At 28.5% G+C, this 17851-nt stretch overlaps 1 protein-coding gene across 2 annotated transcripts; it reads right to left on the reverse strand.

Moving 5' to 3' along the window:
* Nucleotides 1–1237: 1237 nt before the first annotated feature.
* Nucleotides 1238–7889, reverse strand: LOC114177149. 2 transcript variants are annotated; one of them, XM_028062405.1, is made up of 11 exons: nucleotides 7627–7889; nucleotides 5820–7169; nucleotides 5582–5702; nucleotides 5393–5475; nucleotides 4976–5223; nucleotides 4744–4830; nucleotides 3625–3724; nucleotides 2404–2548; nucleotides 2127–2226; nucleotides 1735–1804; nucleotides 1238–1637 (listed from the first exon to the last, which is right to left on the reverse strand). In XM_028062405.1, the coding sequence occupies exons 1-11, from the start codon at nucleotides 7708–7710 to the stop codon at nucleotides 1503–1505; spliced, it is 2523 nt and encodes an 840-aa protein (XP_027918206.1). In that variant the 5' UTR covers nucleotides 7711–7889; the 3' UTR covers nucleotides 1238–1502. The 2 variants fall into 2 exon arrangements, with proteins under 2 accessions (XP_027918206.1, XP_027918205.1); XM_028062404.1 differs by having other exon boundaries at nucleotides 2329–2548.
* Between the last annotated feature and the right edge of the window lie 9962 nt (nucleotides 7890–17851).

Below are 17851 nucleotides of genomic sequence, written 5' to 3' on the forward strand. Positions count from 1 at the left end.
TTAAAACTACTTCATTTATTTGTCAATGTTCAAACTAAATATAATATGAAACATTAAACATATAAGATTTTCAAATTTTTCTTTTAAAGATAAGGATAAAATAAATAATATAATTATTTAAAAGTAGGGATATTATAACAGGTGTTAGGACAGGCCGGATATGTACATCACATCTTCATCTCCATCCTCATAACCAATCTAAAAAGTCAAGTATCTTTCAACCCATATTCATACTCAAATCAATGTAGAAATTCCTTGTCAAAACATGAGTTCGAACAATATCCATGACAGGTTTATTTATAATCCCTAGTTAAATGTATGTTTTAGGATATATAAAAGGGTAAGAAGAGGTACAAATTATGATTTATTAAGTCAGATTTAAGAAATGTGTTATCATTTCGTCAATAATAAAAAAAAAATTTAAGTTGATACCAGAAAAAATTTTCAATAAAAAATGATGGTAAAAACTTCATCTATAAAGTGCTTATAGATAAATGATATATAGATAAATGATATAGCTAGAACGTTACCTACAAAACTGAACAACTACTTGTTAAGAAAAATCATTTATTATTAAAAAAAGTTAAGAAAAATAATTTATTATTAAAAAAAGACAAAACAGAAACCAGAAAACAATTAAATAATTAAAAAATAAAAATATATGTATTTATAATCAAGTAAATAAAACTATATATTCAAGTCTGATAGTAAATAAAATACTAGAAATATTTCTTACAAAAATATATAAATATATATATATATATATATATATATATATATATATATATATATATATATATATATATATATATATATATATATATCACTTACAACAAAATTTTATATTAGAAACCAATTTTAGTCATTTTATATATAATGACCGATTTACAAAATTAAAAATTATTAATTATTAAAATAATCATTATTATAAATAAAAAATTATAATTCATCATTGTTTTAGTAATCAATTAAATAAAATTAATTTAATTATTTGTTTTTTATAAAAAAAAAACATTAAATTGAGTATTTGGTATTAAGTTGTAGCCTATAGACAACTACCATTCATCAAATAAAAATTAGAGAAGACATCCGATTTGTAATATATCATTCTCTCTTTGAAAAAAAATAAAAGTAACAAGAAATTTTAGAAATGAAATAAGGATCCGATATTAGTGAAAATAAAAGTGGATATTACAGTTTCAAAAGACGTAATGAACACAAATCTTTGTCATCATGCTAACATGCAAAAGGAGTACTAATTTAAGTTTTTAGCATTAAAAAAAGTTGCATAATACGAACGCAACAACAAAACCCATGTCAACTTCAACATAATCCAAAACCAAAAGAAATTAAAAAAGCATTCCAGAATGAACCAGATTCACAGGCAGAAAAAGTTTGAATGTAGCTCCATCACATTTGATGTAAACTCATTGAAATCTACCATTTCTGAGTTTATAAATTCATGAAAGTTAGTTTTGCAGTTGTGAAACCATGCATGAACATCAGAAGCTCCCCTTATGCAGAAACCTTACTTTCTTTCGACTATACTCACTGTTGTATTCGTCACCTTCATTTTCATGATCCAACTGTGAGCTGCTTCCATTAAGATACTGTTGATCACTAGCAGATCCTTTCTCCTATATATGAACCAATAAATCATGGGTCATAACCAAAATTAAGGCAACAGGGGTGAAACAAAGTGTGTGACTCGTTAAAACAGTTAAAAGAAAGTACCATGTCGATTGGAAAAGTAGCACAAGTGACACAATCATTGTTGTTGCCATTGTTGTTGCCTGCACCAGTACTGAAAAATACCAACACTGTCATCAGTTTCCAATATAAAATCTCTCAACAACATGCTTATGCTCACTCCTTCCCAACATAGAATCTCTAGTTACACAGAAGAAATATAAATAAAACTTTACTATAGAGGATGACATCTATAGGTACAAATTGGGTGATACTTATATGAGGTTTGAATTGTTTAGTTACTCAGTAATATACATAGTCGATGACGCACAGATACATACATGCATCAAATACAACAAATATTTGATACGTCAATACTCTTATTTTCAAAATGATAGTGATATATATATTATTAAAGAAAAAGAAGGGAGACTTACTTTCCCGTTTGCTGATACACCATCCCTCCTTCTGATACTGAAATAGAGCGATTGAGGTCAACAGTGTTATGAGGTAAACCATGAGATCTGGGCTGTGACTCTGCACAAGGAAATGTCAAAGTTAATCGTCTTTGTACAGTACAAACTTATTTTACTTTGAAAAAAAATAGGAATCATAAAGTGAATTGTGAAGATCATGTACCCTCAAAATTAGGTATTAACAAGCCAGAATATGGAGGTGGAATCCTGGTCAACAGCTTATGGCACATGATGCTACCCTCAAAATTTAAGAAGGTGTTGTCCAGAAATTTAGACCTCTCAAAAAGATTCATCTTTTCAAAACCAAAAGAGTCCATCCATGTCCTTAGCGTACTAGGAACAGCAGGTAAAACAAGCCTCCCCACACCTAACTGCATCAGCAACTGAACAAACCAAACTACAACTCAGAAAATCATAACTTCAATGAGCTTTTCCTTCACAAAGTACTTGCATAATTGCTTTGTTTAAGGATGTTAAACAGGATTACGATTTATGGGAGCAAAATATGATTATTGGGACATTAAAATGAAGACATTTTCTTCCTCTCTTTATGAGAGATTGTCGAAGATGACTCAAAGGAAGAGTTGAAGGATAATAAAAAAATTAAAAAAAAAAAGACTCAAAGGACGTTATATTTTCTACGTCATCAATTGCTCCAAGATTTGGTCATTTCAATACCAAGCTTTGAAGTTACTATATCAAAAGAATATGATGACATGATTACCATACCTGAAAGAAAATAATTAAACTTGTGAAGGATTTCGTCTAAGGAAGCAACACAAATTACCATTTTGAACAAACAATGAAGAAAATTAATGTTCTTGTTGAGAAACAAAGTGGTAGACATGTAAGTTATAAGAATTGATCGAAGCAAAGAATTTAACTCAAATGGGTTCGACAAAATTTTGTTAAAATGAAGGAATAGAGGAACAACTTAGAGTTGCATATTTTCCGCATCAAAATGGTGTGTCTGAAAAGGAAGAATTGCACAGTCATGGAGAAGATGAAATCAATGGTAAAAGAGAGAGACTTGCCTAAACCATTTAGGCTGAAGTGGTACACATTGTCATAAACCTTTCTAAATGATGTTCTTGAAGAAGAATATATCTAGAGATTTATAGGTAAAGGTAATTATTTATGGAAACTTTGTCAGTTTGTCAAAATAAAATTTATCAAAAAATAATTTTCCTTCTTTATAACATTAACGTACTTCATTATAATAATAGAAAGCATATGTGTGCGTATTACACACTATATTCGGTAATAAATTATTGCCCCAATATTTAAATTAGAATCATGAGAAGATAGTTTATAAAACACGGGGTATGACAATAGATTTAATCAAAAGTGGAAAAAAATCTTTGTTTGTGTGTCTTCAGAAAATGACGCATGCAGTTACAATACAATATATTAATAAAAAGGTTCAAATGAAGGTAAAAAGACAATAAAAAAAAAAAACCTGTTCAAGACCACTCATCAGAATGCGACAAAATCCATGTTGACGGTAGTGTAATCTTGTACCAACAAAAGGTACTTCTGCCACCTTATTCCCGTGGACCCTTACATATATTGCCACAAAATATCATTAGGCTCATAAATTGGTGCATCAAACAAATCTTAATTTCAGTTATTTCAATATAAAAATAATTTACTAATCCATTTTGACCAGATGAACATTTTCATCAATTTTCATTCTATAAAAGTAGAGACAGTGGTACTCAGTTATTTTGGATAACATATTTCATTACCTTTTTATAGTATTTGCTGTGAAGATATATAATAAAATCTTTTTATTCATACACACTAAAAATATGCTCTTCTTTTGTTACAATTTTATGTTTATTTTATCTCATCTTCATTATCCTTGTATCTACGATGTTCTTGTGTTTTTAAGTTTGAGTGTACATATTTAGACAAATATATTATGCAAACATCGAAAAATAAAACAAATATTAAGTTGTACATTTTAGACTTCTCCTTCTAAGATGACAATAATTCTTCTCATACTTTTCAACCATTTGGAAGCATTTTCTTAATGTTGCCTAGCTATTATTGTTATAAAGGTTTATCAAAGAAATAACATCTTTTTAGAATAATAGGATGTTTATTAAAAAACTATAGTTAATATAAATACCAATGTTTAAGATGAATGCAAGAAAAACATTGTATGTAAACTTCATGAAGAAATTATAAATCTCAATGTTTCTTATGTTTAGGACAAAAAAAATATATTTTTATATTGCATAGGTAAAACACGTTAAAAACTAATTATTTTTCAATAAGGATTTAAGCATGAAACAAATAGATTAAGAATGATTTAAACATTAAGTATTGATCATCAAATTTGTTGGAATTTAGAAAATAGTGAACAGTTCATCATCAATATATATCATCCATAATTAAATTGTTTAATTCAATGTAATGCAATCTTTTTTTTTTCAGTAAATGAATTTCATCTAATACACTTCATTTTTTTTTCAATAGATAAATGGAATAAACTGGCTCATAAATGGACTCTGATAATGATAAAAAGAAGAAAAAAGGCTATTATTTGATGGTGAAAAGATCTTAAGCTCACCTAACAGTAGCCACAGAAACCACTTCTTCATTTCTCGCAAGTAGTACAGTATAGAAACCCTGGAAATTTAATCGCCTTAGCTCTGACCTACAAAGTTCCAAAGTACAGATATATCAAAAGAACAACAATGTAGCAAAATTAGAAACACAAAGTTGTAAATAAAGTAGATGACAGAAATACAAAGATCAGCACAAAATATTATTATTTTGAAGGATATATAGCAATATTTGACCTTCTGCCAAATATAACATCTTCAATGATATCTCTGCTAGATAAACTTTGCTCTAGGGACTCAAAACATTCATGCATGACCGAAAGGGCAAGATTGAGTTTGCTGTAACTTTCTGCTACTATGCTATCATCTCTAATTCTAACAACATCATCACACTCAGGCTCAATAAACTTCACCAGTGTCCATGTCAGATTGTCCACACCCACTGGAACTGCCTTTCCTAATAGCCCATGAAGGCCCTCGTGTATCTGCAAAATGTAGACACAGTAACCCTCATGAGTAACTCTTCACCATAATCACATATGCAGAAGCACTAAATATAGGTTTGTTTCAAAAGAATCAGTCAAAAGTAAAATAATGCTTCCAAAAATGATGGCTACAGTTTTCGAAGAAAGAATGGAGATGGAGTTGTTGTACCTTTTCGCAGCTTTTTCCACAGAACCAGTTTTCTGAACATCTTGATAAATCTATGCCTCCATTTTCCAGGCACCTAACATGATCTGCACAAGTTTGACAAATATAACTCCGGATTTATAAATACACACTCAAAAGATATCAAGAAATGGATGAAATATTAAAGTAAAAGTTCATGGTAGCGTTGCTTACATTTATGTTCACACTGTACACAAGTAAGTGCAGCATGGCCATCCTCATCTTCATCCAGTTTGCTTTGGCAACAAATACCGCAACGACATTGTGGGCAAAGCCATTGACCATCAGGGATATGCTATACATAGAACAAGTTGGAGGAAACAACTAATCATTGATACGAAAGTACAAAATGGAAGTAACATATAGCAGTAAAAACAAAAACAATGATTGAGAAGGAGAATGGTTAATCTACCTCCAACCCAAGACACGTCATGTGAAATGAAGATGGACACTGATCACATAAGATAAGTTCACCACCATAGAGGCAAAGGGAACAAATCAAGTCATTCTCGTCCAGAGGGAAATTAATGCTTGGGTTTTCGTTAGTTTCTCTTGTCAGCCGATTTTGCATTATTTCCGTTTGGCATTCTAAGAGTGATTTACCATCTCTCAAAAAAATACAAGCAGATGGTGTGCAGGTACTGATTCCACTGGCATGATGCTCAAACCCAGCAAAGCTGTAAACTATGTCACAACAGTGACACTTGATTCCACTGCGAGTTGCTTTCCCTCTAGTCCAACTAGAAGTTGCATGGTGCCAAGCTTTTTCGTTGTAATAATACACGGTAGATCTTGGAAACACCATTTTGTTGTCGATCAACCAAGACAAAATAGTTAGAGGTTTATCCGGAGGTAAAAGACTAGGAGCAGACACCTTTGTTGATCTTTGTGGAGGCATTCCACTGCTTTGACTCATAGATATTTTGCCCTTTGAATCCCTTGAGCTTTCACATCTCTCACCAGACACTACTTCAGGAGCACCTTCAAGGTCAATTTCTATTTCAAACTCAGGTAAAAGCTCTCGAACACGAGGACCAGCTTCTTTCTGCACAAAATTATCTCTCTCAGACAAGGCCATGTTCAAGTCAATACTAGCCATTGGTTCAACCGATTCCTGTTCTGGTGGAAAGTCTAAAACTGAGAAAACATTGTTCACTCTGAGTCTTGAGTACTCACAAATTATCATTCTCACAGCTTCTCTGTACAATTCTTTCTCATTATATGCCCACTCTCCCCTCATTCCAAATCTCAGTTTTACCAGTATATCATACCATATTTGTTTTGCTGAAACACTAAATGCCCCATCCTGGTACTCCTCCAGCAATTCCAGAAACACCCAGTTTCTTCGTAGTTTCCATTGTCGTGTAACTTCATTCCAGTCCTGAGTAATCCGCATTTGATGAATTTCAATCAGCATTTCATCACCCAAATCTGGAAAAAACACGCTCCTTCTCAGCATTCCATCGCAGTGATCAAATATCACTCCTTCCCACCAAGCTCCCTGACAGTTTACATCCACGCACAAACCATAGTTAAGGTTAAATCTCCCAAACTGAATCAGAGGTGGCGGTGGCCGAATGAAACCGCGCATGCTATACTTTGAAGATTCCGATGCTTTTGAAACCCTCACTGCAGTCACAAGATATTCCGAACCGTCGCTTTTTAGAACATTCTTGTATCTCACAAAGCACTTCACTTTCCCACACTTGAGAACTATCCCAGGGTGCCATGATCCTAGAAACCCCTCCTCTACACACCTCACCTGAAAAAACATCAAAACATCCTCAATCCCTACACATGCAAATCTCAGATCAAAACAACTCAACTCTTTCGGAGAAAGTGATCACAAGAGAAAACATTACCATCTTCATTTGAAATACCCTTTGCATGCGGGACAAAGAGAAGAACAATGCATCGGTAAGCACAAAAACAAAACCACAAATTAAAAAACCTTTTGCATGAACCACATTGAGAATCGCCCAAAACTCATCCACCGGAAAAGACCAAAACTTAATAAAAAAACAACAGCGGCGGCATGCTTAATGAAGCTAAAAGAATTCAAACACAGTAACAGCTATCAAAAGTGCAGATTAACAACTCAAAAATCACATGCACAAAGTGTAACAACGGGTAGAACACAATTTTTTTATGGTTTTTTTTTTGGAGGTCAAAAAATTCAATTAAAAAATTTTACATCTTTATCAAATATTTGATATTACCTCCACCTCTTCATTCATTTGAAATATTCCCTCATCAGGGCTTCCATTAAGCTTGTTGCTCATAGAACCATGAGCATTTTCCATGGTCAGTAGAGATAAGGTGGTGAAGAGATAACACAGTTTTTTTTTCTCTTTCTCGCTTCGTTTTCTGCGATGTTTCCAATGCTTGAAGCTCAAGAATTTTGACACCTTGAAGTTTGATAATAAATGCTAAAAAGAAAAATAAATAAATAAAAATAAAACAAAAAGAAGTTTAACGGACGATATGCTTGAGGACTTACTATCTCAGAATCTATGTAACAAAACACTACTCTTCTTAATAATAAATATCTTTTTACTTGTATTAAATTAATACTCCCAACTTTTATGTTAATTTATTACATATATTCATGAAGTATTTATTTTTATTTTTTTTATATATGATCATCTTTTTGTATTTTTTTTCATCTTCATATTTCGTCTTAGAATACTTTCTTGAGTCTTGACACTTTTATTTCATATTAATTTTATTATCTTTTCTATTAATTATTGGTTTAAAATAAATTTTACTTTTTAAATAATTAATATGCTTTTTAATTAGTCTTAAGTATATAATAGAATATTTGTTAATTAAACATGTATACAATATCTGTCTGGATATGCTAAGAGTTTCTCTGCTCACTTCACGTCTATCTCAAACAAAGAAAATATTTGGATACATAACGTTCAGTAACTTTTGAATTTTACTAAAAAATTGTTCATCAATATAAATAGAAAATTAACTTGTCAAGTTTCTCTAATTTCAATCTTTTGGAGAGTACATATATATATATATATATATATATATCCTAACTATCTTATATTTTATTATTAATAAGGATGTGAAAATAGATAAATTGATTTGTAAATAATGTAGGAATCCACTATTCATACTAATTAAAAAAATTTATAATAATATTTATTTTTCATTTTATATTTTATATCTTATATATTGTATCCTATATTTTATATTATCAATAGGGATACCAGTAAATAAATTGATGTATAAATAATGCAAGAATCTATTTTTCATGGTATGACACAAATTAAAAAATTGATTAATTATAAATTTTATAATATAATATCAATAAATTATTTTATTTAAACACTGAATTATTTAATTTAATTGAAGTTTTTCATGTTATATTTTTTTATAACTATTTTTCTATAAGTTCTTTTATATAAAATAATCTAAATAATTTTAGAAATTTTAATAATCAAATTAAATTTTAATGAATTCTTTCCATTTCTTCTCACTTAATCTCTTCCTTCAAATTCTCAGTTCATTATCTCTGATAGTCGCCATTCAAACATGGGACTTATTAAAGCTTCATTAATATATCTGTTAACTAACTTACTCCTACTCTAGTAATCTTTCAGTCTCTATATTTATATTTACTTATTTTATAAATTTATATCAAAATTTTATAATATAGATTTGGTAATCTCATTAAGATTTTTAATATTTTGATTTGAGTTAGCATTACATTTAGTTAATTTAAGACAATTTTGTGTATTCATTAAACACTAAACACTATCAAACACACTAAATATTTAAAACATTTTATGTCAGACAAGTATATAAAAATACCATACATATAACTATTTGACCAAGATTGATTAATTACATTGTTTTTTTTTTTTTAAGAAATTATCAAAATATAAAAGTTATAAAACTTTTTTATAAACGCTAGTAAAAATATATAAAATAGTTTGATAAAATCAGTTTAGTCCAAGATCACTAGTATAATCTAAATATGTCCTAATAATTAATTAGCTATTATCTTTTATGAAAATTAATTTATGGTCAAAGATCATAATGAGCGACCATATCAAACTATAGGGGTAATTATTTTACTTCTTTTGTGCATAAGCTTAAATGAAAAAATATTAATTTCTTACTTCTGCTATTATTTTTCCAAGTTTCACGCAAAATTATGCATCATAAAACTATTTCTTAAATCGGTATAAAAAAAAGTCAGGTAAGACGCTTAAAACTAAAAAAGAAAAAAATCAATTTTTTACATACTTTGACCACTAAGCAATTTGTTTTTTTATTAGCTTTCATTTTTTTAATCTTAATAAATTTAACTTAATTTTACTTCATTTTATGTTGATTTGTCACTGCAATAACTTATTTTCTTATTATATTTTTTCACAATCATAAATGATTTTATTTTCTTGTTATTTGGTTCACATGAAGTGAAGTGTATATATCCCGAACAACCATTTATTAATCCTTTTTTACTTTTCATCTGATATAACTTTTTAACTATGATCCACTAATCTTCATAACTATAAATGTGGTTAAGTTTAACTATAAATTTATGTTTGTTTGGTTTATTTTAATATTTATGTTTAATTAGTTTTCAGTTAAATTTTTTTTTTAGACCATTTTTATTTAAGGTTGTTTAAATGAGTTTTTTATTCTTGTTCGATTGGAGATTGGAAGTCTATAATTAGAGCAATTTTTCACGTAATATTCCAATATTTTAGATTATTGATAATTTTGACTTTTATTGTTTGTTTGAAGCATAATTTTTGTTTAAAGTTACTCAATTGAATTTATTATAATTTGTATTGTATTCTTGATTAAATTATATTTAATTTAAATGTAAGAACCTAACTTTTGAACTTTTATGAAAGTTGTAGTTTTATTTTTTAAAATCTCAAAAATCTCAAACAGTTGTACATGTGCTGTTAAGTTGTTATGCAATATACTTGAGAGAGAGTGATATAAAATGTAAAGTATGCATGTTGAGTTTGGATTAAGATACAGTATCTTTGTATGTTATGGTGTGATGATTTAAGTTCATATGAGAACGTGTGATATGTTATATGAATATTAATTTGTTAAATCATGGTATGAAAGTGATGATGATGTAGTGATTTTCAGGGAGGAAATTCTATCTTGTTTGTAAATCACTAGGTGTGCATTGCAGTAAGGATTGTTCCATCATGTGAAGTTATTTTGAACTCTATTAACCATTCACATTCATGTAGAAGAGAATGATTAGTTGGTTAGAGTGGTAGGAGGTCCTGTCATAAGGACAACCATCTAGGGTTCTTATGATCGTGATAGGAACTAACGTGTGGTATCTCGGTTGATCAGTGTATTACCTTCATAAGTGTATGGCTTCACGAGTCTGACTCAAATGCACGTATTTGGATAATTGAGTTTAGAAGGGTCTTTGGTAGAATGGCTTATGTCTTTATAAATGTCGAGATTACTTTGTGATACAACATGTTCATTGATATATGATATTTCTTTTGTAAATTAGCTTACTCTCGTATGTTGTTGGTGTTGTTTGGGTTTGTTTCTTTATTTTTCAACGATCACTTTATTAGTGTGAGTAGATGAAGATGCATATATAGAGACACTTATGAAGAATTGGGAGACAACTATATAAATTGTTAGACGTTAGAAGACCTTGAGTTGTATAGTTTTGCATCAAAGCTTTAGTTATAATAGTAGGAGATGTATAAAGGTTATATTATTATAGTTTTGTTATAGTTTTTTCTTTTAAATGACTATTCTAGTATACTTTGAATTATCTCCTTTCTGAAAATTAATTTTGAGATGTTTTATATCAGTAATAATATACTATTAAAATAAGATATGTTACATCCATTATCATCATTGATAACATAAGAATAAATATATTTCTAAATGTGGACCAAACTTGATTGATTAAACAAGATGAAATAATTTGTTACTTAATTTAATTTGTTTGGTAAGGGTCCCAGCTGACAGTATGCCTATTATATCAAATGGGAGTTGTGTGGGAAGTGAACATGAGAGAGACCCATGCTAAACAAAAATTCGAAGATGATAACACTTTGGTTAAACCAGAGTGCAATATTTTGGTTAAATTAATATAGTTGTTAGAAGTCCAGATAAATGATGTCAAGTTGGTTTATGCAACTTTTCAACACTCTTTTTGTACAAAAAATTTTAAAATTCTATTAAAATATTCAACCTCTTACCTTACTTTGTGTCACTCACTTGTAACATCGTTTCTTTCTTAAAAGGCAACAATTACTTTTTATTATTAGTGATAATAAAACATGTAATTATACTTTTAAAGTATAATACATAGAGAAAAACAAGACATTTAACAATTGTTTGCATTTTTTTATCATACTCAAAACATTTACCCTCAAAAGGTCTTTACCCCATGAGTTATATGCCAGTAAACACTTAAGGATGTTGGTTTTACCAATTTGGTAACATTTTTTGACAACTCCACTTTGTATTGTACAAGAAGATGTTACCCTCTTAAAGCTTGTGGCACCAGTCATTTTTGCATTTCATACTGCAAAATCATAGGATTTTCGTTCTATGATTTTTCTAGTGTTCATATAATATATACTCTTATACCATGACTATAAGGTTGAGATTTATTTTCATGTCATCTTGTGTCTTTTTTTAACCTGAAAAAGAAAACATAAATAAACGACCACTATGGAAATCATAGTCGGCTCAAAAATAAAAGAAGTAAAACACTCGCTTTAGACCTCAAGGAGAAGAAGTCCTCAATTTTTTTTAACTACTAATATTTCTCTATTAAATTAATTTTAAAATTATGTTTAAGAAAAAAAAGACCTCAAATTTTTTTAGTACTAATTAATATACTTCTATTAAAATAATTATAAAATTATGTTTAAGATAAAAAAGGCTTAAAAAATATTTTATTACTAGCTCTATTAAATTAATTATAAGTTTATGTTTGGGAATAAAATTTAATTAAATTATTATTAGTGTATGTTAATTTTTATTGGTAGTAAAATGATAATTAATGAGTTAAAATATGTTTTTAGTAAATTATGATTTTGTTTACAAGAAAGAAAATGATTAGCTATCTTTGTTCTCTATAATCAAGTTGGATTCTATTTTTTTTCTTTTATCTCTATGTGACTTCTTTTGTCTCTCCTAACTTTCTTCTCTTCTAAGAGTCCTTTTTTCAGGGTTTGGGCATATTACATTCCTTAAATCTCTTGAATCTCATGTTGTCCGTGTGTACTAACTTTTTCATCCTCATTTTTTGTTAGTATGTTTTTTCTTTCTATTTGTGTTGTTGTTATTTTTATTCTGTTTTGGATTTGTATTAGAATTATAAACATATTTCTTTTGCCAAGTTTTGTTTCTAGGTACTTTTAGATTTTCAAGTTTCAAGAGTTTTTTTTGCATATATCTTGACGAAGAAATGAATTTTTCTACAAAACTATTAATTAGATTACAGTTTAATCTTTTGGTGGATAATAGATTAATTGGAACATAATTCAAAGTTATGTTTTCTATAGAAAGATAATTAAAGTTTAGGAAAAAAAATCTTACTATCTAGTTGAGAAGAGCAATAATTTTTTTTAATTATTTATTAATGATTAATCTTAAAATAAACAACTCTGCAGGTTTGTGAAAAAGTTAAGACTTGATAACGAAAAAGAGACTTGAGACTTCAAGATACTATAAGTCTATTGTCGAGTTGATTTTCTTGATAACCAGAATGAGGTTTTATTGTTTTAATTCATTCGTTTTATATATTTATTTTTAGTATTGTTTTATATATTATAACTTTTTATTTCATATAAATATATATTTTATAAATATTATAGAATTCAATTTTTTATCGAATATTTTCTAATTTTAGTATTATATTAATGGTTTGTTTATATGAATATTGTTCTTATTGGATTTGGCTGAGTAGTTTCTAAGGTGGACTAACTTGATGACTAACGTGTAATCGGACTTTAAATTGTCACTAGGGGAGGTCCACCTACAAACACTCTTTGACGCTCAAGTCAATAAAAAATGCTAAGTGAATATATGAGAGTAAAGTAATTATCAAATCCTCATACTTCCTATGATAGCATGTATTTATAGGCTTCTTAGGCCATAAGTAAACAAATATATTAAACACAAATAATCAAGTATTGTATCTTAAAGATATTATGTAATCAATTATTATATCATAATATCTTGGAGATATCTAGTAACCACCTTGGTAAGGATTGTTTGACCCAGAGATATTCTCTAACCCATGGATCTTCTCTAAGAACAAAGTACCAATACTGATTAATCCTCTAATGAAGTGGCATCTCAATTGGATGTACTTTGTCTATGCATGGAACACAAGATTTTTAGCAAGATGAATGGAACTCTGACTATCAGAGTAGAGAGCACTGTCACACTACTTCTTGCCCAACTCCTCGAGAAAACTTTTCAACTAAATAATTTGCTTACATGATTCTGAAATAGCCATGTACTATGCTTTTGTGGTTGAAAGTGTGACGCTTTTTTGAAGTCAAGACATCCAACTAAATGTTGTGCCACCTACTGTCAAAACAAATATTAGTACTCTTTCCTGTGTTTGAACAACTTCCCAAATCTGCATCAGAATATCCATTACAAGAAAAGCAAAAAAAAAAACGTAGCAACAAAATGCTCTCAAAAGGTGGAAAATTGACTTTTATGCGTCTTTATGTATTCGGTTAGTGTGGAAAATGAGTCCATCCTTATACCATGGTGGCTAGTTTAGTGGAGTGAGGGTTGACACAATCATCTCACAAAAAGCGACGGTAAGACCCTTTCTTCATTCTCCAGCATCCACATTTTTATTTGTAGAAAAATATTAGTAGTAGTGAGGCTTAAGCCCTCGCTAAAGTTTTATTTTTAAAAAAATATTAGTAATAGTAAAGACAAAATCCTCTAAAGTTTTATTTTTTTTAAAGAATTATTTTATTATGTGGGTTAAGTCATCATTTAAATTTTATTTTTTAAAAATTTGTTATTTCTTAGGAGTGTTTAGCCCTCACTACATATATTATTTATAATAATACTACGATCCCCTGCGTAGGTTTAGCCCTCACACATATTTTACTTTTTAAAATAATATTTTTACTAGCACTACAAGAAAATATCTCATTAACAAAAAAATTTATTGACCAAAATTTATTAGTTACTATAGTGACCAATTTAGATACCAATTTATAAAATAAAAAATTATAATTGATCGTTAAATTAGTTAATAATTAATTAGAGACTAATTTAGAAACCAATTCCTTTGATAGCAAATACCTTAGTAGCTCATTTTGAGTGACCAATTTTCTTTTATAGTTAAAACCTTAGTAGCTAAATTTTAGAAACCAATTTAGAGACCAATTATATTTTTTTATTCATAATATTGACTATTTTAGTAACTAATCATTTTTTATTTTGTAAATTGATATCTAAATTGGTCTCTATAGTGACTAACAACTTTTTATCACTGAAATTTATTGTTAATGAGACATTTTCTTATAACGTAGCGTGAGATAAACCCTCGCTACACAATTAATAATTTATTTTTTAATATATGATTTATGGTAGCATATCGAAGCCATCACTTTAACTAGAATATATTTTTTTGTTATATGATATGTAATGCAGCCTTAGCCCTTGCTTGCAATTAAAATTTAAATAGATTTATCATGCTGTGTCGATTGGGTTAACGCTTGTTAGGGAAAAAAAATATTGAAATGCTTTATTATTTATTTACTATCGAAACTAAAATTGAACAAACCTAATTCAACAAATATATATATATATATATATATATATATATATATATATATATATATATTCAATTTCAAAATCTAGACCAACTCATACCAATTAAAATTTATATCCAACTACATAATCACATTTTCAAAGATCAATAAACTACTAATATAATTTAAGTTTTGTCTGATTAAAATTGGAATAAAGGTGCAATGTCCCTATATAACAAAAATAGTAGATATGCACATTAGAACAACATAACATTTCATTTACATTAAGTAACCAAAACAAGTGGATTCTTCATTGCAAAACAAAAGAATCCTCTATGACAAAACAATATTGTAGTTCTTTCTCGATAAGGTGAAATAGTTGTAAAAACAATAAAAATAATTAGAATAAGTACAATAGATAGAATGTAAATATAGTATCAAAATTGTTAACAAAATTATCTAAATAAGAAATAATTTATATTACATTGAAGGTAAACTTCAAGAAAGTGATTAGTCATTAGCGTCAACATAGTCAGGGTGGATTTGACTCGTATCTGTTGAAGTATGACGAAGATTTCGCTTCATCATCATGGTCATTTGTTGTTGCATCAATTTTAATGTTTCCTCCACTTATGTGTACTTTTGAATTGTGACATCACACTTTTGATTAGCCTCATGAGTATGTTTTTTTGCTTCCTTGACCTCTTGACGAAGTAGTTCATTCTCAACACCATAGTAAGTAGTAACATCTAATAAAGAGTACTAAGTGAGAAACTTTGTGCCGAATGTTGACATCCAAGTCTACAATTCCATAAACTCTACCTTTGCTCTTACCTCCAATAACATCCTTTCATCTAATACTAAATATTTTTTTATGATAGAATTTGCAGGAGCTCAAGACTTGATCCTTTGGAAGTGTATGCTTAGATGGTCCTAAATTGCTCATGGTACTTTTCCTAATAAATTAGTATAATTACTTTTTGTGTTTTCTTATAATTTTATATGATGAATGTGAGTTAAAGTGTAAATCCAATCTAATTTAAATTGATTTGGATTGGATTATATTTTTTTCATTAATTTTTTAATACGGAAGTGCATATAAATATATCGTATACACTAAACACACGTTTAAATAAATACATCAAAATGTATATCTAAATTCTAAATATAATTTATAAAATATCAATCATATCGTTCCTGCATTTTATATCCAAATTCAAGAGAAGAAATTAAGCTTGATTTTGTGGTAGAACAAGGAGACTTTGCACGTTAGGTATGGAGTAATATAATGGAAAATGATATTTTAACCCATATTTTTTTACCTATTTTTAACCCAGTACTTTAATCACCATTAAATCATCTATTTTGATTTTTTTTTAATGATGTGATGATCTAATGGTGATTGAAGTGGTGGGTTAAAAAAAGTGGATTAAAGTATCATTGTCCAATATAAAATTGGTTTAATTAGTCAGAAGATATCCACGTCTATTCGGACGTGTCATTTTAGTACCCACCTTTAAAAATGTGTCAATTAATTTCAATTTTTGAAAATATGTCTCAACGATATTAATATTTAAAATGACTTATAAAATTAAGTATTGATATTTATATTAAAATTTAGTGGTAAAAATCATGAATAAAATTACGTTAACAATTTTTGTAAGCAATAAACCTAATTGAGACACTTTTTTCAAAAGTTGAAACTTGATTGATATGTTTTTTAAAACAGATACCAAACTGACACATATGAACAAAAGTGATTACCATCCGACTAATTAAACCTATAAAATTTTATTTGGCAAAATATTACTTCCAAAAGTATTATCTATAAAATTTTTGTCTAGTTTTCAGTTTTGGATCCAATAACCGATCCATTACAGTTAGTTTTTCAAATTTTTGCATTGGATTGGTTTTGTTTAGAACAGTCATTTATATTGCATCCTTCTTGGGTGCAGAAATGTGAAAACAAAGCTGGAAAAATTATGAACGAAGAATACTCGTTGGGGTCATGCATTTTTACTTACCTATTACATCGCAAAAGTATCTGAAATTGTTGGTATTCTGAACTTTTTAGCTCCAAAAATCACCTACTTTATGATAAAACATCTAAACTTTTCATGAATTACCTATAAAAATTCTTTACTGATATACATAACGAAAACTAGAAATTGAAAGGAAAGTTTCAATTATTTAGTATTCTAAAATATACAATTCAACATAAGTATGGATAATATCTGTGAGAATCATACAAAGGATCTAATTATCAACTATTGTCTAAAATAAATTTGCTAGTTTTTATAATAATTTCTAAAAAAATATATTATCATTTTTCTGTTTGAAAAAGCCAAGAAAACGAAATTAAACTAAAGATATAACGAAGCACAGCATAAAACATATACATGTAGATAAGAGGTTGGTGATCCTGATCCAAGGTTTGGACCAGAATTACAAAAGGCAAACAGAGAACATTCCAAAACAGATAGAAATTAGAACCCTACAATTCTATCATCACTAAGCATCGAAGTGCAAAAGACACAAATGAAAAAACTTTCAAATAACCAGAAGATCAAAGATTACTTTTTCACAGTTTTCCTCATCCCTCAAAGCCTTCCGGCCGCCACCTTGGGCGAGGAAAAGTCATTCCACAAGCTTTGGCCACTTCCAACAAATTCATATT

This window comes from Vigna unguiculata, chromosome 3 (genome assembly GCF_004118075.2).
Source record: "Vigna unguiculata cultivar IT97K-499-35 chromosome 3, ASM411807v1, whole genome shotgun sequence".
Lineage (NCBI taxonomy): Eukaryota > Viridiplantae > Streptophyta > Magnoliopsida > Fabales > Fabaceae > Vigna > Vigna unguiculata.

Bases quoted from the DNA above. Each gene is read 5' to 3' on its own strand.
- LOC114177149 (XM_028062404.1), bottom strand. From the start codon at position 7,710: ATGGAAAATGCTCATGGTTCTATGAGCAACAAGCTTAATGGAAGCCCT. The intron at 3,725-4,743 runs GTGAGCTTAAGA...AATATATGTAAG, and splicing joins GTTTCTGTGGCTACTGTTAG to GGTCCACGGGAATAAGGTGG. The intron at 2,549-3,624 runs GTTTTTTTTTTT...TGGTTTGTTCAG, and splicing joins TGATGAGTGGTCTTGAACAG to TTGCTGATGCAGTTAGGTGT.